Source organism: Mobula birostris, chromosome 3 (assembly GCF_030028105.1).
Source record: "Mobula birostris isolate sMobBir1 chromosome 3, sMobBir1.hap1, whole genome shotgun sequence".
In the NCBI taxonomy this organism is placed as follows: domain Eukaryota; kingdom Metazoa; phylum Chordata; class Chondrichthyes; order Myliobatiformes; family Myliobatidae; genus Mobula; species Mobula birostris.
This window is the reverse complement of record NC_092372.1, coordinates 121,706,298-121,731,293: the sequence shown is the minus strand read 5'-3', so window position 1 is coordinate 121,731,293 and position 24,996 is coordinate 121,706,298. Positions and strand designations below refer to the sequence as shown.

Here is a 24,996-nt window from a genome sequence, read left to right as displayed (position 1 = left end):
GATCAGCCATGATAGAATGGCAGAGACTCAATGGGCTGAATGGCCTAATTCTGCTCAGATGTCTTATGGTAATAACATCTGAGTAGAATGGATAACCTGTCTTGACGGTTATTGCTTCATACTAGAAAGTCATTGAATGGCTGATTACTTGCATGAGTATCTCAATGCTGTCCAAATTCTAATTTAGCAGATATGTTCCACTTCACTCAAGCTGTTCATTCAGCTGTTTAAAAACAGCTGATGATTCAGAATATTACATGCCCACTGAATAAGTCTTATTTCAGACCCAAGACTAATGAATCATATGGAAATCAAGATAAGTCACCGGGTACTTGTCTAGTAGCTTCATACTGACTAATGAGAAATTAATCACTTAATTCCTAAACTGCTTAATATAGGATTTGTAATTGAATTGTTTAGTTTTAGTCCCTGGAATACTACTGCAATTTAAGCATTTTAACTCATCTCCAACAGGAAACGGCCAGTCAAGTCAGCTGGGAGAACAAAGAGCCAATGTATCTCTAGCTGTAACAATATTACCAACAAACCAAAAAATTAACAGGCACATTACCATTTATCTGCTCCTGAGCTACACCATGGCAATTAACTCACAATGAGGCAGCAACCCAGAAAGTATTTACTGGTTAGCATTACTGTCAGAGTTGCATTGACAATGCAAAAAAAAATGTCCATCCCAATTAAGAGACCACTCACACCATTGCCTCCAGCCAGAATGACCACTTGCAGTTTTAGCTGGGGCTGGGGGAAGAGGAGAGATGGTGGTAATGGGAATACTCCCAATGGCATGCACCTCAAATAGCCTCTGACAACTCCTGGCCTTCACACGTGGCTTAGCTACTAAGCCCAGCAGAACAGTTTCTACTGACAGAAAGAGCAAAGGCAGATTGCTGGCGTCTAAAAATCAGTTGCTTCGGGCAGATTGGTCTTGTCTGCTGTGGCTGGCAGTGGTTATACCTCTCATTGGGAAGGCTTCAGGAGTAAACACTGGGAGAAAAACCCAGAGCTGGAGTCCCTAAGGCAGTCCTACACAGAGTTCAGTGCTAACTGGCAACTCCTGTGATGCTGCTCGTGCCAAACCGTATCAGACTCCGCCATTACTTTGGGTTCATCAGATGTGTGGAGAGGGGGAGCTTGCTACATGGCAACAACTTGCTCTCCATATCCTACTGCCCAGGCTTGCACATCTTGATAGGACGCAATCTTGTCACCTTCAGAAGTTTTCTGATGACTCTGCCATAGTTGGATGCATCAGCAAGGGAGATGAAGCTGAGTACAGGGCTACGGTAGGAAACTTTGTCACATGGTGTGAGCAGAATTATCTGCAGCTTAATGTGAAAAAGACTAAGGAGCTGGTGGTAGACCTGAGGAGAGCTAAGGTACTGGTGACCCCTGTTTCCATCCAGGGGGTCAGCGTGGACATGGTGGAGGATTACAAATACCTGGGGATACGAATTGACAATACACTGAACTGGTCAAAGAACACTGAGGCTGTCTACAGGAAGGGTCAGAGCCGTCTCTATTTCCTGAGGAGGCCGAGGTCCTTTAACATCTGCCAGACGATGCTGAAGATGTTCTACGAGTCTGTGGTGGTCAGTGCTATCATGTTTGCTGTTGTGTGCTGGGGCAGCAGGCTGAGGGTAGCAGACACCAACAGGATCAACAAACTCATTAATAAGGCCAGTGATGTTGTGGGGATGGAAGTGGACTCTCTGACAGTGGTGTCTGAAAAGAGGATGCTGTCTAAGTTGCATGTCATCTTGGTCAGTGTCTCCCATCCACTACATAATGTACTGGGTGGGCACAGGAGTACATTCAGCCAGAGACTCATTCCACCGAGATGCAACACAGAGTGTCATAGGAAGTCATTCCTGCCTGTGGCCATCAAACTTTACAACTCCTCCCTTGGAGGGTCAGACACCCTGAGCCAATAGGCTGGTCCTGGATTTATTTCATAATTTACTGGCATAATGTACACATTACTACTTAACTATTTATGGTGCAACTGTAATGAAAACCAATTTCCCCTGGGATCAATAAAGTATGACTATGACAATGACAATACCCATGGTCAGCTCTGATCGACATTGGCCCCCGACTGATGGAATTCAACAAAAACTATTTAGACTGATGGATGGAGATTATGTCTCTACCAAAGGCCGTCATCCTTTGGTAGGGTGCAGAATCTGCTTATTCTCCCCCAATCAGGGTCACATGATGCCATGGGAGGAGGTGGTGGATGGTCATGTGAGCAGCTGGTACTTATCACGTGTCCTGGCTATGCAACCAATGACACAGGCGATCTCTAAAGAGTATTGATGATGGCTGGGGTCACCTGTCTTGTAAAGACTGCCCAGAAGGCAAATGACTTCTGTAGAAAAATCTGCTAGGAACAATCATGATCATCCACATCATATAACATGGCAGATAACAAATTAATTTAAATCATATTGACCAGCAAATGCTACCATTTATTTTAAAAAAACATTTGACAGAACATTTAGTACAGACGTTGGGGCTTGCCCATACTGCTCTTGATGTACAAGGCACGCACATTCTGCCAGTTTTTCTTCAAGAGTGACACCAGGAAGTTGATGGCCAAGTGAATGTTGTACACCAGTTCCTCTTCAGTCATCTTAACGTGTCCCACAGCAACAGCCAAACACAGGACCTGAGGATTGAAAAGGGATGGAGGTGATGGGAAAAGGAGATAAAGTTAATTTGAGATTTAATTTCAAAGAACTGACAATTCAAGTTAATATTTAGTTAAATAGTTAAAATGCAAAAGATTAAACACTGGTAAAACTCTCATGCCATGAACTTCCAAACTTCTCCTCTCAGAATATGTAGCGTCAATACATATCCGCAACAACCTAATAAAGTGAAACTGCTTGTGATTTGAGTACCAATGTACCCACATGCAGAAGTAGAACTAATCCTTTACATTGTCACTTCCTCCAGTACAAGGTTCCATCAATTAATCTACACTGATGCCAATGATCAATTTCCAGCTGCACATGGCATAATCCACATAGAGTACCCAAGTTAATTTAAATTTGGAAACTTCTCACCAAAACATTGTGCTTGGCTAACTACCAATGGATGTGCAGTTGAAATATTCAAATACATTTCGACCCAAGAACTGCAAATTTGAATACCCACTCCTCTTGAATCCCGACCTGCAGACTCCTACGACAAATGCAGGTTTATACCCACCTTCTTCATCTGGAACTTGATGGTCGATTTGACTTCATCTACTTTGGTGATCATGTTCTCATTGTGAGTGAGGAGGGAGGGAAATTTGCCGGCCTTGTTCAGACCTGGGCCCAGAATACGAGGAATCTGCTTGATGAGGGACTCGGAGGCAAGGAAAGCATCATACTTCTTTGCTGCAAAGGAATCAATTTATAAAGTTTGAGGTACTAACTTCACGAAAGTCATAAAAACTGATGAAATGGCAATGGTTTGCAAACACAAGCGCTGCAGATGATCCAAAACACACATCTTCTATAAAAGGAGGGAGAGAGAAACCGGGGAATTATAGACCGGTTAGCCTAACGTCGATGGTGGGGAAACTGCTGGAGTCAGTTATCAAAGATGTGATAACAGCACATTTGGAAAGCGGTGAAATCATCGGACAAAGTCAGCATGGATTTGTGAAAGGAAAATCATGTCTGACGAATCTCAGAATTTTTTGAGGATGTATCTAGTAGAGTGGATAGGGGAGAACCAGTGGATGTGGTATATTTGGATTTTCAAACGGCTTTTGACAAGGTCCCACACAGGAGATTAGTGTGCAAACTTAAAGCACACGGTATTGGGGGTAAGGTATTAATGTGGATAGAGAATTGGTTGGCAGACAAGAAGCAAAGAGTGGGAATAAACGGGACCTTTTCAGAATGGCAGGCAGTGACTAGTGGGGTACCGCAAGGCTCAGTGCTGGGACCCCAGTTGTTTACAATATATATTAATGACTTGGATGAGGGAATTAAATGCAGCATCTCCAAGTTTGCGGATGACACGAAGCTGGGTGGCAGTGTTAGCTGTGAGGAGGATGCTAAGAGGATGCAGGGTGACTTGGATAGGTTGGGTGAGTGGGCAAATTCATGGCAGATGCAATTTAATGTGGATAAATGTGAAGTTATCCACTTTGGTGGCAAAAATAGGAAAACAGATTATTATCTGAATGGTGGCCGATTAGGAAAAGGGGAGGTGCAACGAGACCTGGGTGTCATTATACACCAGTCATTGAAAGTGGGCATGCAGGTACAGCAGGCGGTGAAAAAGGCGAATGGTATGCTGGCATTTATAGCAAGAGGATTCGCGTACAGGAGCAGGGAGGTACTACTGCAGTTGTACAAGGCCTTGGTGAGACCACACCTGGAGTATTGTGTGCAGTTTTGGTCCCCTAATCTGAGGAAAGACATCCTTGCCATAGAGGGAGTACAAAGAAGGTTCACCAGATTGATTCCTGGGATGGCAGGACTTTAATATGAAGAAAGACTGGATGAACTGGGCTTGTACTCGTTGGAATTTAGAAGATTGAGGGGGGGGGGGGGAGATCTGATTTTAACGTATAAAATCCTAAAGGGATTGGACAGGCTAGATGCAGGAAGATTGTTCCCGATGTTGGGGAAGTCCAGAACGAGGGGCCACAGTTTGAGGATAGAGGGGAAGCCTTTTAGGACCGAGATTAGGAAAAACTTCTTCACACAGAGAGTGGTGCATCTGTGGAATTCTCTGCCACAGGAAACAGTTGAGGCCAGTTCATTGGCTATATTTAAAAGGGAGTTAGATATGGCCCTTGTGGCTACGGGGATCAGGGGGTATGGAGGGAAGGCTGGGGCGGGGTTCTGAGTTGGATGATCAGCCATGATCATAATAAATGGCGGTGCAGGCTCGAAGGGCCGAATGGCCTACTCCTGCACCTATTTTCTATATTTCTATACATTTGGAGCTAATCATTTGTGAAAACCAGGGGTTTTCAACCTGGGGTCCATGAAAAGGCTGGGAACCCTTCGTTTAAGCTCATCCTCATTGTTAGACTATAGATAGGAACAGATGAGGCCTTTTTACACCTCTGAGATCAGGAGCCGGAACTGATTTGATTTTCCGGCCCATTCCTCAGTTCAACCTTTTCAATATGCAAACTTCCTGAATATTCAGGCTACCAGATGAGGTGAAAAAGCTCTGATGGATTGGGCAAAAACACCCAACTTATTGTTTAAACTCTGCTCTATATTTTTCATTTTCTTTAAAATACTTTAAAGCCACTGCTGTAAATAAAAGCCAAATGCTGTCTTATATTTCACAAGATGGTCGGGGCTGTTCAACTATTGTTAAAGTGTCACTACATCCATTCAAAGCATAAACACCCTCAAACTTACCAAGCTTCTTGACCATCTTTTTGTTTTTGTTCAGTTTCTTCAGGGCCTCGATATCCATGTGAGGAAGGTCAGCAGCCTTGGCCTCATCACAATGTTGCTGGTCGCCAAGCACACATATGGAAAACTTGGGCCGAGGGGCACTCTTCAGCCTAGAAATATTAACAGTGTTAAAAACCAACGAAGATACAAAGGATGCAGAGCATTCCAGGAAAACCTCTGTAAATGCCTTACCCTTGCTGCTGGCTTCTCGGGCTATCCACCAGCAACTTACTCCTTACAAATGGTCGGTAGGATTGGCAATAATGCCTCTCCCTACCTCCCCTCATATTTTAAGACCCAGGGTGAAGGTCCGTCCGAACCTTTACAGGCAGGACTACCCATGTATAATCAGTGTTGAAGCTGTGCAGCAACAGCATTTGTGAACAAACCAATTGAATTCTTATTCCACAGCTTCTGCACTGAGAACTGGGTTAAGCAATAAGAAGTCGAACCTGACAGTGCCAGAGAAACGCTTGTCCTTCTGAGGGTCATAGTTCTTCAGACTGATCTGCAGCTCCACAGTCTCCAGAAACCTAAAATGAGATTATTCATCAGATTTGCAGAACCAGTAAGACCTGACAAATAGTTTAAAGCTGTATAAATATTAAATTATAAGATCTGTAATTGACAAAGCAGTACACAAAGGTTCAGAGCAAGACCCTTGTAAACATGGACCCCATCCCAAATCGAGGCAAACAGTGATGAAGTTCACCATGACCAAGGTCTTAACACAACCTTGGATTGATTGAGGAAAAAGGTATGAAAATCAAAACCTTGGTCCTGGCCCAAAGCTTATTAATGTACATATACATCACCATATACTATCCTGGGATTCATTTTCTCAGGCATTCACAGTAAATACAAAGAAACGATGGAATCGATGAAAAACGCTCAAAGAAAGTGTGTTGTCTACCAGCCAATGAGCTAGACTGGGTGTCTCACGGCACTGGAAAAATACCAATGCAGCATCTGTGAAATCCTCCAAACTCAGCTGGAGAACAGGCAAACTAACATCAGCATCGTCTTTCCCAGGATGACATCTACAGCATTGGGGCCAATTACTGAACCATGCTGAGCACCTACATCAATGCCATTCTCAACTTAATTACCGAAATAGACAGCAAAAGCTTTGTCCTGTGAAATTACCAGGTGGACAAAGAGTAAGCTCAAATATTCCAGGAAGTGCAACAATCTCAAGACTTTGAGAAATACCAGCTATAACTGCTCAAGGAGTATTGAAGTTGTTACTGAGAACACACCACCTCAAACTACCTATCCTGCCAGCTGGCACATTACACAGCTGCCAGCAGCCCAAGCTCCCAGATCCTCAACCCCAGAGGTTTGCATGATAAAATAATTTAATGGCTGTTCCCAGTATCCAGTGTGGGCAGGAAATTAAATATATGCCACTGAAGGTCACCTGCTGTAACACTGATCTGAGACAATACTGAGAGAACTCCTTAGTGATTCAAGGCCGTAGCATTTGGAGGAAAAACCGATTAAGTCCTAGTGTTTAGCACAAGAGCGGAGATCCATAACTAGGACCTTAAATTTGATGGTCCAAATAACACAGCACATACAAATATCTACCCTTACCCACAATATAAACAACTACCTAAAATCTGACCAAACTGAAATCTACTCAGCAATTATTCATGAGACAATCAGGACACTAATATTGATAAAAGCACAACACAAACATCAGCTAAAAGAGTGGATCCTTCAACCATGGTTCAGTTCATTAACAATTTAAAGCTATACACACATTTCCCCAATGTCTCCTCCCTAAACTTAATTACTATTGGCACATTATCCTAGCAAGCTATGAAGTCATTTTAAATGTTATTGTATACTCAAAACCAGTTTACCCCCACCAAGTCTTAACCTCAGTCCACCAAGATTCAACTCAGAAAGGCTCCCCCGGGCTCATAAGTTTCTTTCAGTCTACATATTGGTGTTCTCCCATATATCTGATTTCATCCCTCCTCCTAATGTGCAAACAAAGCAACAAAAACTATTGATGCAAGAAACAAACATACCTTCTCTGGCACTTAGATTTCACCTCTTAAAATCCGAACATAACGAACCTAGACGACAAAACCCCACGCTGCCTCTATGCTCCTATCCTCAACCATTCCTCCACAAACCAGACAGGGTACTCCCATAAACACAATCACAAAGCCATCTTAACAGCTATTACCTTCCCAATAAGCAACACCTGGTTTCCAGCCACCAATTCCTGCTTCTGCAACTGTTAACTTCCTAAACCAAACTTTCACCTCTAACTAACACCTCAGACATGACCATAGCTCCAGCAACCATGGACAGAACAAACCACATCCATCCGCTGTCCAGCTTACCTATTCCCTTGCTTGCATTCAAAATGCTCACTTCTATTACCATACCAGTACCCTAACCTTACCCCTTGCTTACAGGAATGTTCAAATGCTACTGGCAACAAGATCAAATCACTACAACTTTCAACAAATTCCCAGCTGGGCTTCCGAACCACACGAAAAACAGAAGGCAACCAAACCTTCACCAGTCTCACACCGTCCTACTCCTGAATCAAAAAAAATGTTTTACAAACACTGGCTGTGATTTGGAGTATCAATTTGAAAATTTGCACCTTCTCAAACCCCTGTACTACCTTAGTTCTCTTCACCAACCTTCCCACCAACAACTTTTACAGCTGTGCATTAGGGTGCCCTGAATGCTTGAAGATTGCTTATTTCAGCACTCAATGTGCCTCCACCCTTGTTTTTCAAAAAAATAAGTTTAGCAGCGTTTCAACCCTGAATCACAGGCTTCAATTGTCATCAGGTTAAATATTGCTTGGCATAATTACAAAGAAAGCACAGTAATGCCTCTACTTCCTTAGATTGTGAAAATTCATCACGACATCTAAAACTGTAACAAATTTCTATAGATGTGTAGTGGAGAGTGTATCGACAGGGTGCATCACAGCCTGGTATGGAAACACCGTTGCCCTTGAATGGAAAATCCTGAAGTAGTGGAGTTGTCCCAGTCCATCGTGTGTAAAGACCTCCCGACCATTGAACACATCTATATGCAATGTTGTCACAGTAAAGCAGCATCCATCAGCAGGGAACCGCACCAACCCCACATGCTGCATCAGGAAGGTGGCACAGGAGCAGTGGGACTCATCACCAGATTCAGCAACAGTTATTACCCCTCAACCATCAACCAAACGGGGATAACTTCACTTGCCCCATCACTGATAAGTTCCCACGACCTAGACTCACTTTCAAGGACCCTTCAACTTATGTTCACAATTATTTCTTTCTTTTTGATGTTGGGCAGTCTTTCATTGATTCTGTTATGATTACTGAGCTTGACCACAAGAAAATGAATCCCAGGTTTGTACTGGATGACCATATATGTAACTTTGAACCTTAATAATGAACTAACTTTAATAATAAAGTTTAATATATCCAAAGCAAATTACTATGCAAAACAAAGGAGAAGTATCCATTAAGGAAAGTGACAAACTTACTTGCGAGGCTTCTGCTGGGATCCCTGAAGGACCTCACGGACAGCTTCATAGAGGGTATCACGGGAGACTTTGCTACTGCAAGGAAACGCCAAGTCATTCATCTATTGTTAAAGTAAGCTTGTTCTATACTCTGGGCTCCATTACTTTCCAATGAGGCATTTTTTAACACTTTTAGAGGGGAATGCAGAAACCTAAAGGGAATTTCAAAAGGTGCAAAAACAAATTGTTGAGAAACCCAGCAGGTCAAGCAGCATCTATGGGGTCAAAGGGATAGTCAATGTTTTAGGTCAAGACCCCACTTCAGACCTTTGGCTACACAGATGCTGGTCAACTCACCAAATTCCACCAAGTTTTTTTGCAACCAAGTCTCTCATTTTTCCGGGTGACTGAAGGTTACAGGCAAACTAATCAATGATACAACTGGGACAATCTTGAGAGGTGAGATCAAGGGAGGCATGATGCATGTCAATTGAGCATCAAATTGTCACTAATTCACAGATGGATGGTAGTGGGTGAGAAGCTGGCTGGAACATGAATTAGTGAGCATTGAATAGTTACAGATGCAGTGGGCCAATGGCACTATGCTCTCCTATGCTGTAGGATTTCATACAAGGAGGAAAGAGTGTTTGAAATCAGAGATCAAATGTTATTAGGAATCATACACACATAGGTGGTATTTGAAGTCAGTCTACTCTGCTGTTCAGTAAACATGCTGAGTTAATTAACTGCTCGGCTAGAGTACTGGAGGAACTCAACATCCACGGAGGGATAGAAAGTCAACGTTTTATGGTCAAGATGCATAATCTTTCCAAATGAAATGTCTATTCCTCTCCACAGAAGTCTGCGCCGCTGAGTTCCTCCAGATTTCTAACCTGAACCCTTCATCTTCCTTCTCCCCCAGCCAACACCACCCCCCCCAACGCCTCAGCGGCCGGCTCGGCAGTGGATGCGGCCGGATCGCCGCGGTTGAGACCGGCTGGGCGGCCGACGGGGCCGCATGGCCGCGGATGAGACCGGCTGGGCGGCCGACGGGGCCGGATGGCCTCGGATGAGACCGGCTGGGCGGCCGACGGGGCCGGATGGCCGCGGATGAGACCGGCTGGGCGGCCGACGGGGCCGGATGGCCGCGGATGAGACCGGCTGGGCGGCCGACGGGGCCGGATGGCCGCGGATGAGACCGGCTGGGCGGCCGACGGGGCCGGATGGCCGCGGATGAGACCGGCTGGGCGGCCGACGGGGCCGGATGGCCGCGGATGAGACCGGCTGGGCGGCCGACGGGGCCGGATGGCCGCGGATGAGACCGGCTGGGCGGCCGACGGGGCCGGATTACCATATTGCCTGGCTACTCACCTCATTTTGTCTCGTCGGCACCTCCGGAAAAAGAGAGCGGCGGGGCGGAAGTGACGCTCTTTAAGGCCGCGTCGCCGGCGCGGAATCTCGCGATACTGCTAGGGGCGGCTCCGAGTCCAAGCGCCTCAGTTTTCCCTTCGCATGTCAACGGGTGAGTCCTCCTGTCAGCGTCGGCAATAACGTCCAGTGTGAGCTAACGGTGTCGGGTTAGTCTCTACTTGTCGGCTGTTGCTATCAAGCACCAGTCCTGTCCCCGAGACCACACACCGGCACCCCACCACTATATTTCACCTAGTGTACCTCACAACTACTCAACAGTGCCTGTAGAAAGTATTCAACTCTCTCTCTCCCCCCACCCCCAGCAAGTTTACATGTTTTATTATTTTACAACACTGAATCACAGTGGATTTAATTTGGGCTTTTTGACAGTGATCCACAGAAAAAGGCTCGTTTGCATCAAAGTGATCTGAATTTATTACAAACATAAAACACAAAATAACTTATTGCATAAGTATTGACCCCTTTTAATATGACACACCAAAGCATCACTGGTGCAGCCAATTGATTTTAGAAGTCACATAATTAGTTAAATGGAGATCACCTGTGTGCGGTCAGGGTGTTTCAATTGATTGTGGTAAAAATGTATCTATCTGAAAGGTCCAACTGCTGGTGAGTCAGTACCCTGGCAAAAACTACACCATGAAGACAAAAGAGCACATTAGCAATTCCACAAAAAGGTTATTGAAAAGCACAAGTCAGGAGATGAATACATGAAAATTTCCAAGTCACTGAATATCCTTTGGAGCACAGTTAAGTCAATCATAAAGAAATGGAAAGAATATGGTACAGCTGTAAATCTGCCTAGAGCGGACCGTCCTCAAAAACTGAGTGACCGTGCAAGAAGGGGGGTAGTGAGGGAGGCCACCAAGAAACCTATGACAACTCTGGAGGAGTTACAAGCTTCAGTGGCTGAGATGGGAAGAGTCTGGACATGCAACAACTGTTGCCCTGGTGCTTCATCAGTTGCAACTTTATGGGAGAGTGGCAAAGAGTAAGGCACTGTTGCAAAAACTCACATGAAATCTCAGCTAGAGTTTGCCAGAAGGAAGAAGGTTTCATGGTCTGAAGAAACCAAAATTGAGCTTTTTGGCCATCAAACTAAACACTATGCACATCATCAAAAACACACCATCCCTACCGCGAAATGTGGTGGTGGCTGCATCATACTGTGGGGATGCTTCACTGCAGCCGGCTGTGGGAGGCTGGTGAAGGTAGAGGGTAAAATGAATGCAGCAAAATTCTGGGAAATCCTGGAGGAAAACCTGATGCAGTCTGCACGAGAACAGAGACTTGGGGAAAGATTTGTTTTCCAGCAAGACAAAAACCCCAAGCGTAAAGCCAAAGCTACACAAGAATTACTTAAAAACAACAAAGTTTATGTCCTGGACCGACCAAGTCAGAGTCCAGACCTCAATCTAATTAAGAATCTTTGCTGGACTTGAAAAGGGCTGTTCACTCGCGAACCCCATGTAATCTGACAGAGCTTGATAAGTTTTGTAAAGCTGAATGGGGGAAAATTGCAGTGTACTGATGTGCAAAGCTGATAGAGACCTCTCCACACAGACTGAAGGCTGTACTTGCTACCAAAGGTGCATCTAATAAATACTGACTTGAAGGGGGTGAATACTTGTGCAATCAATTATTTTGTGTTTTATATTTGTCAGTGTCAAAAAAGCCAAATTAAATCCACTATGATTCAATATTGTAAAACAATAAAACATGAAAGCTTCCGGGGGGGGGGGGGCAGGGGGCAGTGAATGCTTGAATGCTTTTTATAGGCTCTGTAAATCTCAACTTGAATTTCCCAGTGTTTATAGTTCTGCTAATATGGAGAAGTTGGATCTTTTAACTTTGGATTTCCCCATATAAAGGGCAGTGAGAAACTCCCTCTAGGGACCACTTCACTCTGCCAACTAAATGTTCGACTTAATAAGGCTCCTGGAATTTCTTTGTCTCAAAAATCGTTACCAAGCTTCCCATCCTAACACCAGCGTGACTGTCAACACCCCATCTCACTGTGACTGCTTATCTTTAATCCTCCTCTTGTTAAGCCTACTTTTGTTTTAGTTAGTTATCTTGCTCTAATATTTCTCTCACAGCTCTTATGGTTTGTTTTTAATAGTGAAGAAAACACTAGATGCTAAACATCAGCATTATCAAACAAAATTAAACATGGAACCATATGAAGACATAACTAAAAACCTATTCAGAGATAATGTAAGTGCAAGTTATTCACTGCTTGTTATGGCTGGTGTACAGGCTGTTGAGAGCATGAAGACTTGTTTAAACACTTGCAGCTTTTTTTTTAACCTTTTAACTCTTTGCTTTCTTAGGCTGTCCCTTGGGATTGCGGATGGCTTCTCTCCAGCTGAATTTTGTCAGATCTGAGGTGGATAAAGAGTTCAACGTGGGAACTGCAGACACGTCTACAGATGGAGCTGGAGACAGCTTACAGCACAGGCAAGTGAGTAGTTTGTGAAGTGGATGGTGTTCTACTTCTGCCACTTATGCTGTTCATCTCTGTGCTCCCAAGGCATGGTACTGTTTTTCTGAATATCGTAGTACTCCCTGATACAGTGGGGGTGTCACAATTTTTTCGATATAGCTTAGGGCACAAACTTGAAGCTTTGCCCCTGTCTGCCTGATATCATTGAATTAACTGCTTTAAAGAAGGTAATTTTGTCACCTCTGGGGACCGTTACAGTTGGTATTTCTCATTCATTCTGGTTTGTCTTCATTAGTACTCCATTTAATGATGATTCATCTAACCCTTTGCCCACTTGGTCAACACATGAGGGAGCAGCATATCTACTTAGTAATTGGCTTTGTACCTGTCTTATTGGAGATATGGACATTGTGGCATATACCACATATTTTCCTAAAAAAAATAATTTTTCAAGCATTCAAACTTTCAATCCTCCTCTGACAGTGCAACATTCCTTCAGTACTGTACAGAACATGCTCAGATCTGTGGAGCTGATCTTGAATCCACAACCTTTTGATCTTAGAAAGCTGAAATATCAGCTAAATGTTCTTTTGTGCAGCCAGAGAGTGTTGATGTAAGTGGACTGGCAAATGCCAGATAACAAAAAAAAACAGAATTTGTCATTTAATTTCTAACTCTCATGATGCTAAACACGTGGAATTGTGGTGAAGTTAGAAATGATCGGGAAAGAGCCGAATTATAAAGGGAAAATATATTTGTCATTCACTGTTTGCAATTGCTGTGGAGAAGGACGAGGAAGCAAAGAAGATGAAGTGAAGGAACATCTGCACAAAGGTAATTGTACATGAGTATTACTTAAATCAAAAAGAGTTTGAAGTAGCTAACCTCAGGTGGTATTTGTACACCTATGGATCTCATGGATAATGGGCTTGCAAATACCTTGTAACCAAAGATAGTTGTGGGCAAAGATCATTGGAATTGTAACTCCACCCATTTGTTACTTTGCCCTAGTGCTAATGTATAATCTGTCACGTAGAAAGCAAGAACTTTTTGCATAGCCACCGAGATGCGTGCATACAGCGGCATGCGAAGGTTTGGGCACCCCTGGCCAAAGTTTCTGTTACTGTAAATAGTTGAGTGAGTAGAAGATGAACTGATCTCCAAAAGTCATAAAGTTAAAGATGAAATATTTTTTTCAACATTTTAAGCAAGATTTGTTTTGTACAATTTTAGAGTGAAAGGAAGGAAAGGAGCACCATGCAAAAGTTTGGGCACCCCAAGAGATTGAGCTTTCAGATAACTTTTACCAAGATCTCAGACCTTAATTAGCTTGTTAGGGCTATGGCTTGTTCACAGTCATCGTTAGGAAAGGCCAGGTGATGCAAATTTCAAAGCTTTATAAGTACCCTGACTCCTCAAACCTTGTCCCAACAATCAGCATCCATGGGCTCCTCTAAGCAGCTGCCTAGCACTCTGAAAATTAAAATAAATGATGCCCACAAAGCAGGAGAAGGCTAAAAGAAGGTAGCAAAGCGCTTTCAGGTAGCCGATTCCTCAGTTCGTAATGTAACTAAGAAATGGCAATCAACAGGAACAGTGGCGGTCAAGTTGAAGTCTGGAAGACCAAGAAAACTTTCTGAGAGAACTGCTCGTAGGATTGCTAAAAAGGCAAATCAAAACCCCTGTTTGACTGCAAAAGACCTTCAGGAAGATTTAGCAGACTCTGGAGTGGTGGTGCACTGTTCTACAGTGCAACGACACCTGCACAAATATGACCTTCATGGAAGAATCATCAGAAGAAAATCTTTCCTGCTTCCTCACCACAAAATTCAGCATCAGAAGTTTGCAAAGGAACATCTAAACAAGCCTGATGCATATTGGAAACAAGTCCTGTGGATTGATGAAGTTAAAATAGAACTTTTTGGTCGCACTGAGCAAAGGTATGTTTGGAGAAAAAAGGGTGCAGAATTTCATGAAAAGAACACCTCTCCAACTGTTAAGCCACGGGGGTGAATCGATCATGCTTTGGGCTTGTGTTGCAGCCAGTGGCACGGGGGCCATTTCACTGGTAAAGGGAAGAATGAATTCAATTAAATACCAGCAAATTCTGGAAGCAAACATCACACCGTCCGTAAAAAAGCTGAAGTTAAAAGAGGATGGCTTCTACAACAGGATAATGATCCTAAACACACCTCAAAATCCACAATAGACTACCTCAAGAGACGCAAGCTGAAGGTTTTGCCATGGCCCTCACAGTCCCCTGACCTAAATGTTATCGAAAATCTGTGGATAGACCTCAAAAGAGAAGTGCATGCAAGACGGTCCAGGAATCTCACAGAACTAGAAGCCTTTTGCAAGGGAGAATATGTGAAAATCCCCCAAACAAGAGTTGAAAGACTTTTAGCTGGCTACTGAAAGCGTTTACAAGCTGTGATACTTGCCAAAGGGTCCGTTACTAAGTACTGACCATGCAGGATGCCCAAACTTTTGCTTCAGGCCCTCTTCCTTCTATGTTATTTTGAAACTGTAAAAGATGGAAATAAAAAAGTAATCTTGCTTAAAATATTAAAGCAATGTGTCATCTTTAACTTTATGCCTTTTGGAAATCAGGTCATCTTTTACTTGCTTAGCTATTCACAGTAACAGAAATTTTGACCAGTGGTGCCCAAACTTTTGCATGCCACTGTATAGGTAGCATGTGTGTTGCTTTTAAGGTATGAAGACAGGGTTGAATGTGCAGTACATTTGGTGTAATGCATCTTGATAATGCTTTGTAGAACAAGTCTTTGAAAATAAGACTCTGCCAAGAATTATTAGATAAATACACCACGTGCTGTGTTGCTAAGCCTGGCAAAGCAGAAGGTCCTAGCTCTGATCCCCAAGGCCGTACTGAGTTAGCTGATCTCAGCAGCAACACTAGTAGACTTCACTGCACTTGGGCAGAAGAGGAGAAATATCGTACTTTCATGTGAGTAGTTGTGTGATAATACAGGAATGATAATCAATAAGAGCAAACAGATACATGTGATAAATCTTACTTGTATGTTAGTATCACTAATTAGTACCAGAAGAGAGTATAGTTCTGTTGATGGTGAAAATAATATGTTAAATTATTATAATAATATATTAAAGTTGGAAATTAAGTAAATTGTACACACAGTGGCCACCTTATTAGCTATACCTGTACACCTGCTCGGTAATGTAAATAAAGCTGAGAGACTGTGTGGCTCAGCTAGCACTTGTTCTCATGACAGCTTTAACATCTCTCTGAAACAGTCCACCATCCCTGCAGGCTTCAAAGCCCAATCATCATGGCAGTGCCCAAGAGTCCAGTGGTAACCTGCTTTAATGATATCGTCCAGAGGCACTGACCTCAATAATATTGAAGTGGTTTGAGCAGCAGGTCATGATGCATTAAGTTTTTACCTTCCCGCCACATTGGACCCCTACCGGTTTGCATATTGCCCAAATTGGTCCAACGATGATGCAATAGTCTCTGCCCTCTACCCAATCCTGTTCCACCTGCATAACTGTGTCTGCTATATCAGAATATTGTTCCTCTTCTTCAGTTTGTCAGAAGCTGGTGGGTAAACTGTCCTTGTTGTGTCTCAATACCTCCCCCTGTAACTGGATCTTGGGCTTCTCGATGGAGATGCCCATATTGGCAGCAACATCTCTATCTCCATCGTGCTGAGCACCAGCACTCCCCTGGGCTGCATACTCTACTGCCGCTGTTCACGCTTCTGATGCATGACTGTACTGCCAGATTCTGCTCTGTGCACGTCACTAAGTTCGCTGCTGACGCAACAGTGGTTGGCCTCATCAGCAACAATGAAGAGTCAACATACTGTGATGAGTTCGAGGGGGCTTGTGAACTGGTGAAATAACTCTGCTAATTAATGCTAATGTTACACAGCAGAAGGTGAATTAAATCCAGGAAACAAAAGCTGATTGGCTGGAGGCAGGAAAAATAATTGCAGATGGCACCCTCCCAGCAAACTGCCTTTTCTAAAAGCCCCCTTCTGAAAAGCACTATAGGGCTATTAAAACAAAAATTTCAGAACACTTTAAAAGTTTCTTCATTCCCCAGGCAGTTAATCTAGCCAGCCCTCCATTTATTACGGCAAGCACAATACAGCAGTATAAACACTTTTTATCATGTAAATACATGCTGGTATTTATGCACATTTATTCTATATCCATACCTCTAACTTTTATATACAGAATTCTTTATTCTTTATAATTGTTGAATGTTGTTTTTGATGCATGTTGTGCCAACACACCATAGCAAATTCCTGATATGTGGAAATGTATGTGGTGAATAAAATTGATCATTGATCCTTGATCCTTGAAAGTTGAGCCTTGATAATAAAAATGAAAGAAGTCACTAATGGGAGAGGTGCAAACACGAGGAAATCTGCAGATGCTGGAATTTCAAGCAACACACATAAAAGTTGCTGGTGAACGCAGCAGGCCAGGCAGCATCTATAGGAAGAGGTACAGTCGATGTTTCGAGCCGAGACCCTTCATCAGGACTAACTGAAAGAAGAGCTAGTAAGAGATTTGAAAGTGGGAGGGGGAGGGGGAGGGGGAGATCCAAAATAATAGGAGAAGACAGGAGGGGGAGGGATGGAGCCAGGAGCTGGACAGGTGATTGGCAAAAGGGATATGAGAGGATCATGGGATAGGAGAATAAGAATATATTGTAATAGAATATATATTAATAATTATAGAATATATATATTTTTTTCCCTCTCCTTTTTCTCTCTCTGTCCCTCTCACTACTTGCCCATCCTCTGGGCTTCACTCCTCCCCCTTTCTTTCTCCCTAGGCCTCCTGTCCCATGATCCTCTCATGATCCCTCCCCCTCCTGTCTTCTCCTATCATTTTGGATTTCCCCCTCCCCCTCCCACTTCCAAATCTCTTACTATCTCTTCCTTCAGTTAGTCCTGACGAAGGGTCTCGGCCTGAAACGTCAACTGTACCTCTTCCTATAGATGCTGCCTGGCCTGCCGCGTTCACCAGCAACTTTTATGTGTGTCAGTGGGAGAGGCGTACTGGTTCCTATTGGAATCTAGATGGTATGAAAAGGTGCAGAGGTAATCATGGGGATTTCAATCAATGTATAGACAAGTAAAATAATGGACAATATCAGCCAAGATAAAGCGTTCAAAGAGTGCTTTTGCAAAAGTTTCTGAGAGTGACATCTTCTGGAGCCAACTGGAGATCAGGCTATAGCAGACTCAGTGTTAGGAATCATTAGGCTCTATAGTAAATGGACTTATAGCCAGAGAAGTCATGAGTCCCTCCTGTTGTTAGACTGTTTGAGGTAACTTATTTTTTTATTCTTTATTCTCTCCTAATATTTGTATATCTGTGCACTTGTAATGCTACTGTGACACTAATTTACTTTGGGATCAATTAAGTATCTATCTATCTATCTTACAATTGTGGATCCTTGACTTCCTGACTGACAGACCACAATCAATAAGGAGAGGCAACAACACCTCCCCCATGATTATTCTCAACAATGGTGCCCCACCAGGCTGCGTCCTCTCTCCCCCTGCTCTGTTCTGTATGCCCTCACGACTGCGTGGCCAGATTCTGTTCCAACTCCATTTATAGGTGTGAAGATGTTATTACTGTAGTGTGAGTATCTCAAATAATGATCAGACAGAGTACAGGAAGGAGAGCTTAGTGACATGGTGTCATGACAACAACTTTCCCTCAATGTCAACAAAACAAAAGAACCGGTCCTTGACTTAAGGAAGGGGCGGTGCACATGATCCTGTTTACATCAATGGTACTGAGGTCAAGCGGGTTGAGAGCTTCATGTTCCCAGTAGTGAACATCAGCAATAACCTTTCCTGGTTCAGTCACGTAGATACCACAAGCAGGGAAGCACACCAGTGCCTCTACTTCTTCAGGAGGTTAAGACATTTGGCATGACCCCTCTGACCCTCACCAATTTTTACTGAATCATCCTCTCCAGATGCATTATCGTAAGACGGAGGAGTGTTCGATCGCAGTGGCTTAACTGGGGTTCACCAAAAGTGTTATTGTTCTTTTTAAATTTATTTTTTATGATCCCAAGACCCTACTGGACATTAAGAACATAAAGTACTGCAGGTCTAGCCCATCAGCGATTTTCTCGTTGGTGGAGAAAGTGAGGGAGCTGGACTTGGTGCAGGTCGTCCTGCTGCCTGCATCGGAGAGGCATCAGAGTCAGTGCTTATAGGTGGTGTGCGATGAAGCAGCAGTGATCGTCTCAGTCGCTCTCCATGTGATCACAAGGCTCTGTTGGACATTAGTAATGTGGAATGCTACAAGTTCAATTCACTGATTTATTGGCAGATTGGCAGATGGCTTGAGGTCTAGGCCTCAAGCCATGGTGTTACCTGTTTGCAACTGTCTAGGAGAGAGGTGTTGGAGGCAGTTCACTCCACAAGGGGAGCTATGGTGTGCTGTCCAAGCTGGAGTCAGTAGTCAGTGCTGTCTCCCGGTGTTTGCTTGGCAGAAGACAAGCTGTGCCGTGTTCGATTACAGGCTGCGGCAACATCCGTGGACTCAGGGTCTTGGACTATATATTGTTGCGTTACTGTACTTTACTGATACCTTATATGTGCTTGTTATCTTAAATGTGTTATATGCACCTTGTGCTGTGTGTGACTGTTGGTCCTGTGTTATATACCTTGGCCCTGGAGTAACGCCTGTTTCTTTTGGCTACATCCATAGGTATTCATGTATGGTTGAATGACAATTAAACTCGGTATGGCAACTGTTCTGCCTTTGACTGCAGATAGCTGGAGAGAACTGTGGACACAGATCAACACATCATAGAATCTAGCCTCCTCCTCATGAACTTTGTTTTCACTTCCTACTGCCTCAGTAAAGCAGCCAGCATACTCAGAAACCCCATCCATCCCAGACATTCTCAATTCTCCCCCACCACATTGGGTAGAAATGACAAAAGCCTGAAAGTTACCACCAGGCTCAAGGACAGCTTCTGTCCTGCTCTTATAAGACTGTTGAATGGTCCCTAGTATGATAAGATGAACTCTTGACCTCACAATTTGCCTTGTCATGACTTACTCCTTGTTTATTTATTTTTATTTATCTAACTACCTGTCTGGTGACATAGCATGACATGGGCCCTTCCAGAAATCCCCAACAAGCCTGATTAACCCGAACCTAATTATGGGACAACTTACAATAACCAATTAACCTACCCAGTACAACTTTGGACTGTGGAGGAAACTGGAGCATCAGGGAAAATCCCACACATTCCACGGGGAGGGTGTACAGGGACTCCATACAGAGAGTGCCAGAATTGAACTCTGAACTCTGACAGACCGAGCTACAAGAGCTACAAGAGCACTAACTGCTATGCTATGGTGATGCCCGAGTGTCTACCTGCATTGCACTTTCTCTGTAGCTGTTAAACATTATTCTGCACTCTACTCTATAGTACTGTACAGACAATTTGGTCCATGGCATCCTGCCAATCTCAGTGCCAATTAGTTCTAAATGTTCTCTTCCATATTCCAGTATTCCCTTTGTAGTCATGTGTCCGTCTAAAAGCCTCTGAATCTCCACCAGAGAGCCTGACTCCACTACTACCCTGATAACCTATCCCCAGGCATCCACTTCTCTGCATTTAAAAAAAACTTAACCTCTCACATCGCCTTTAAAGTAACTCTTCCCCCACTCGCCCCACTTTGTTATTGCTTTACCACAGATTACTTCTATGCATTGCTGCGATGAATTGATCTGTATGAGCAGTATGGAAGACAACTTCTCACTGTACCCCTATACATGTGGTAATAAATGAACCAATACACCATTTCACACCATGAAAAAGGACTCTTCGGTCCAATCCATTCATGGGGTCCATCTAGGTTAGTCTCTTTTGCCCATATTCGTCTGTACTGTAGTACTCCTGTACCTGACTAAGTATGTTAGAAGTTGTTATTATACCTGCCTCAGTCATTTCCTCTTGAAGCTTGTTCCTTTGTATTATGTAACAAGAAGGTATTGACTAATTACCGCATCGTGGAAGTCCCCCTAGATATAAATGATCATAATATGTCTGAATTTTATACTAATTTCAAGGAAGAGAAGAATGGGTTCAAAAATAAACTGCTTTAAACTAAATTACTAAGGGCAATTATGGGTGCACAAAAACAGAGTTATTTAAAATACACTGGCACATCGATGCACAATGGCGGAGTTATAAAGGGATCTTCCAGAATGTACTGAATGGATATATTTCAATGAGAAACTTGAAGGTTATCTAAATAGTGTCAAACTTATAGAAAAGCATATTATAGTTGACCGGTCAGGGTATTTTTTTTTGAAAAAGCATGGTATATTTAAAATATTTATAAGAGAGGAAAAACTGGAATATAAGAGGAAAACTAATTAGAGAACTATTACGTGTTTTATATTTCTGTTGATATTTTTAAAAGTTAACAAAGTGAGTTGGTTTGGAAACAGTGCAAAAGAGGTTCACCAGGTGGATTCCAAAGAAGAGGGAAGTTGGTCAGTGAGAACAGATTAAGTCATCTGGGATTATATGTATTCAAAATAATGAGAAGAGAGCAACACGTAGAATTATCAAAACATTGAAGAACATTGAGGCAGGAAAGTTGTTTCCACTGGTAGGTGAGAGTAGAACAATGGGAAATTGCCTCAAGATTTGGGGGAATTGATGTAGGACACAGCTGAAGAGGAACTGTTTCTCCAGAGAATAATAAATTTGTGTGTTTCTTGCCCAGGGAATCAGTAGGTAGTAAATATATTTCATGCATGGTTAGATGGATTTTTGAATAGAATTAAATGATAAGGGGAAAAGGCAGGTAGAAGGAGCTGAGTCCACAGCCAGATCTGCTAAGATCTTATCGAAAGCCAGAGCAAGCTTGCGGGTTCAGTTGGCCTACTCTTGCTCTTGTTTTTTATGTTATAAGCACTGGTATTTTCTTAAGGTTGTCATTGCTCGTGGAGGGGGAGGGTAGTGGAGATAAGCTACTATTAATTGCTCCCAATGGCACCCATCTCAGGGAAGTCCAGCTCCTGGCTTCACATGTAGCTTAGCTACTAAGCCCAGCAGAACCATTTCTACTGACAGGAGAAGAGATAAAGGCAGGTTACTAGTACCTTAAAACTAGTTGCTTTGTGCAGATGGGACTCATCAGCTCTGGTTGGCAGCTCATTTAGGAGAAGGAAAACTCTGATCTCAAACCTCTGCTGTCTTGCGACTGTACTCATTCATGGGGAAGGCTGTGGGAGTAAACCTCGAGGAAAATTCCGGAGCTGGAGTCCCTAAAGTAGTCCTACATTGAGCTGCAGTCAACACTGACGAGCAACTCCTGCATTGCCAAAATGCTAAACTGTCCTGGTTTCTGCTGTTCCTTTGGATTAGTCAGCTGTGTGAAGAGGGGGCACTGCAGCTTGCTGTCCCTATCGTACTGCTTGGCTTGCTTATCGACTACGTGGACAGATAGGATGCAATATGCATGGTCAACCCCAACCAACAGAAGACCTCCTATGAGCAGGACCTCCTGGTCCCATAGAAAGTGTATCTGAGGAATTAATAATAATAGAAACATGAATAAATAAATGATTTAAACAGCGATTTTTGCATCATTCTTCACTATAATAAAGGAGGGTGACAGAGAGAAGGCAACTCCAGACTACATAGCTTGACCTACATCCTTTGAAAAACATTCTAACTCATAGCTAAAGATGTTAAAACATGGTACTTTGAAAAATTCATGTCAAACAAAAAATTGAACACAGTTTGGTGAAAGAGAAAACATATTTCACCAACTAATTGGAATTCTTCGTAGTAGCAGGTGTTTTGGATAAAGAGTAAGGCATCATGTGATAAGGTGCCACCTCACTGGTTAAGTGACAAATGGGGTCGGAGGTAACATGTTGATGTGGATAGAAGATCGGCTGACTAACAGGAAAAAGGTAAGATTTAAACGAGCTTTTTATTCTGGTTAGTAAAATGCTGTAAATAGTATGCCAGAGTTTTAAGAGCTGGGGTCTTAAACTTTACATTTGATATCGGCAATTTGGATGTAGGTCTATTCTCTTTACATGTATGACTGTCTGTCTCATCATCATCGTCGTGTGCTGAGTTGTATGTCGTGGGTGATCGTGCTCTTTTTGACCTTGATTGCTCTTGGCAAAGTTTCTACGGAAGTGGTTTGCCATTGCCACCTTCTTATATACGTGATCTGCACCAGCTGCTCATACGACCATCTATCACCTGCTCCCATGGTTCATGTAACCCTGATCGGGGTGGGGGGGTGCTAAGTACCTTACCCAAGGGCAGCCTGCAGGCTAGCAGGGGAAGGAATGCTTTACACTTCCTTTGGTAGAGACAGATGTATCTCCACCCAGCCACTCATGGGGTCTAAATACAGCTTAAACACCATTAATACATTCACAGGTGACACCACTGTTGTTGGTAAGATCTCAGATAGCAACAAGAAGGTGTATAGCAGTGAGATGTGTCAGCTGGTTGAATAGTATCACAACAACAGCTTTGCACTCAACGGCAGCAAGACCAATGAATTGATTGTGGATTTCAGTCAGGAGTACAAGCACCAGTCCTTGTTGAGAGGTCACTGGTGGAAAGGGTAAGCAACTTCAAGTTCCTGGCTGTCAACATCTCAGAGGATCTGTCCTGGACCCAACACAACACATTGATGCGGTCGCGAAGAAGGCATGTCAATGTGTCTACTTTGTTGTGAGTTTGAAGAAATTTGATACTAAAGACTCTTGCAAATTTCTATAGCGATACGGTGGAGAGAATTCTGACTGGTTGCTTCCCAATTGGTATGGAGGCTGCAATTCAGAATACAATGTCAGAATCAGAGTCGGGGTTAATATCACTGACACATGCCGAGCTTTGTGGCAGCAGGACATTGCAATGAATAATAGTAATTTTTAAAAAGCCATAAATTATAGTAAGTATCTATTAAAAATAAATTAAATAATTAATGCAAAAAGCGAGCAAAAGTTAACAAATTTCGCATCACATGCCAGTGATAATAAACCTGATTCTGATTTTGAAAAATAGTGAGGTAGTGTTCCTGGGTTCATTATCCATTCAGAACAATAATTGTCTTTTGAGGAAGGTCCAAAATCAAAGTTCAAACTGAATTTATTATCAAAGTACACATATGTCACCATATACAGTCCTGAGATAATTTTCTTACTGGGATACTCAATAGATAACTGTAACAGAATCAATGAAGGACCAAATCTGATTGAAATGTAAGCTCCTGAGTTTTACAGGGTGGATGTGAAGAGAAGGTTTCTTCTTGTGGGAGAACCTAGATCCAGTGCTCATGATTTAAAAGTAAGGGATTGTCTACTTAAGGAGAGATGAGGCAGAATTTTTTTATGAGACTTTACAACATTTTTCCACAAAGGGTATTAATAATAGAGCCTTTTAGTAGTTTTAAGATAAAGTGTAGATGTATTCCTGATGAGCAACGAGTTGGAGAGTTACCATGGTAACTGGGAATACAGAGCTAAGGTTACAATTAAAAGAGTTACAATTTTGGCAGAAACAAAACAAGCTTAAAGGGCTGAGCAACACACATAAAAGTTGCTGGTGAACGCAGCAGGCCAGGCAGCATCTCTAGGAAGAGGTGCAGTCGACGTTTCAGGCCGAGACCCTTCGTCAGGACTGAGTTAAAGGGCTGAGTTGCCTACTCCTGTTCTTAATTCATATGTTCTTCTGGCCACTCTAGCAAAAGACAAACAGCCACCTGTTGTGTAGATAAGATATACTTTATTTATCCTATGTACATCAAAATGTTAAAACTTACAATGAAATGTGTCGGTTTGTGCCAAATTAAATCAGCAAATATCTACAGCAGGCAGCCTGCCAATTCACCCTGCTTCCAGCACCAACATAATGTCACCACGGTTTACTAACCCTAACCCGTACGTCTTTGGAATGTAGGAGGAAGCCAGAGCACCCAGAGGAAACCCATGCGGTGACTGGGAGAACGGACAAACTCCTTCAGACAGCGACAGGAATTAAACCCTGATGTTACAGCCGGTGCTGTAATTCGATTGTGCAGTCACTACGCTACCATACTACCTGCTACATCAGGGGTTCCCAGCCTGGGGTCCACGGACTCCTCGGTTAATGA

The 24,996-nt window shown here is 43.0% G+C and overlaps 2 protein-coding genes across 4 annotated transcripts in view; one reads left to right on the top strand and one right to left on the bottom strand.

Moving 5' to 3' along the window:
- Window positions 1-2,468: 2,468 nt before the first annotated feature.
- rpl10a (ribosomal protein L10a) lies at window positions 2,469-10,370 on the bottom strand. Of its 3 annotated transcripts, none has more exons than XM_072253283.1 (6): window positions 10,312-10,370; window positions 8,962-9,036; window positions 5,897-5,977; window positions 5,406-5,554; window positions 3,235-3,407; window positions 2,469-2,689 (listed from the first exon to the last, which is right to left on the bottom strand). In XM_072253283.1, exons 1-6 carry the CDS (start codon window positions 10,314-10,316, stop codon window positions 2,519-2,521), a joined length of 654 nt encoding a protein of 217 aa, XP_072109384.1. In that variant the 5' UTR covers window positions 10,317-10,370; the 3' UTR covers window positions 2,469-2,518. The 3 variants fall into 3 exon arrangements, with proteins under 3 accessions (XP_072109384.1, XP_072109385.1, XP_072109386.1); XM_072253284.1 differs by having other exon boundaries at window positions 8,962-9,033; window positions 10,312-10,342; XM_072253285.1 differs by lacking the exons at window positions 5,897-5,977; window positions 8,962-9,036; window positions 10,312-10,370 and adding an exon at window positions 5,637-5,890.
- Window positions 10,371-10,399: 29 nt separating this feature from the next.
- Window positions 10,400-24,996, top strand: part of LOC140195246 (F-actin-monooxygenase mical1-like) — a 174,178-nt gene continuing 159,581 nt past the window's right edge. The window contains exons 1-2 of the mRNA XM_072253279.1: window positions 10,400-10,462; window positions 12,705-12,835. The gene's annotated coding sequence lies outside the window, so the exon portion shown is untranslated. The remainder of the gene's footprint in view (window positions 10,463-12,704; window positions 12,836-24,996) is intronic.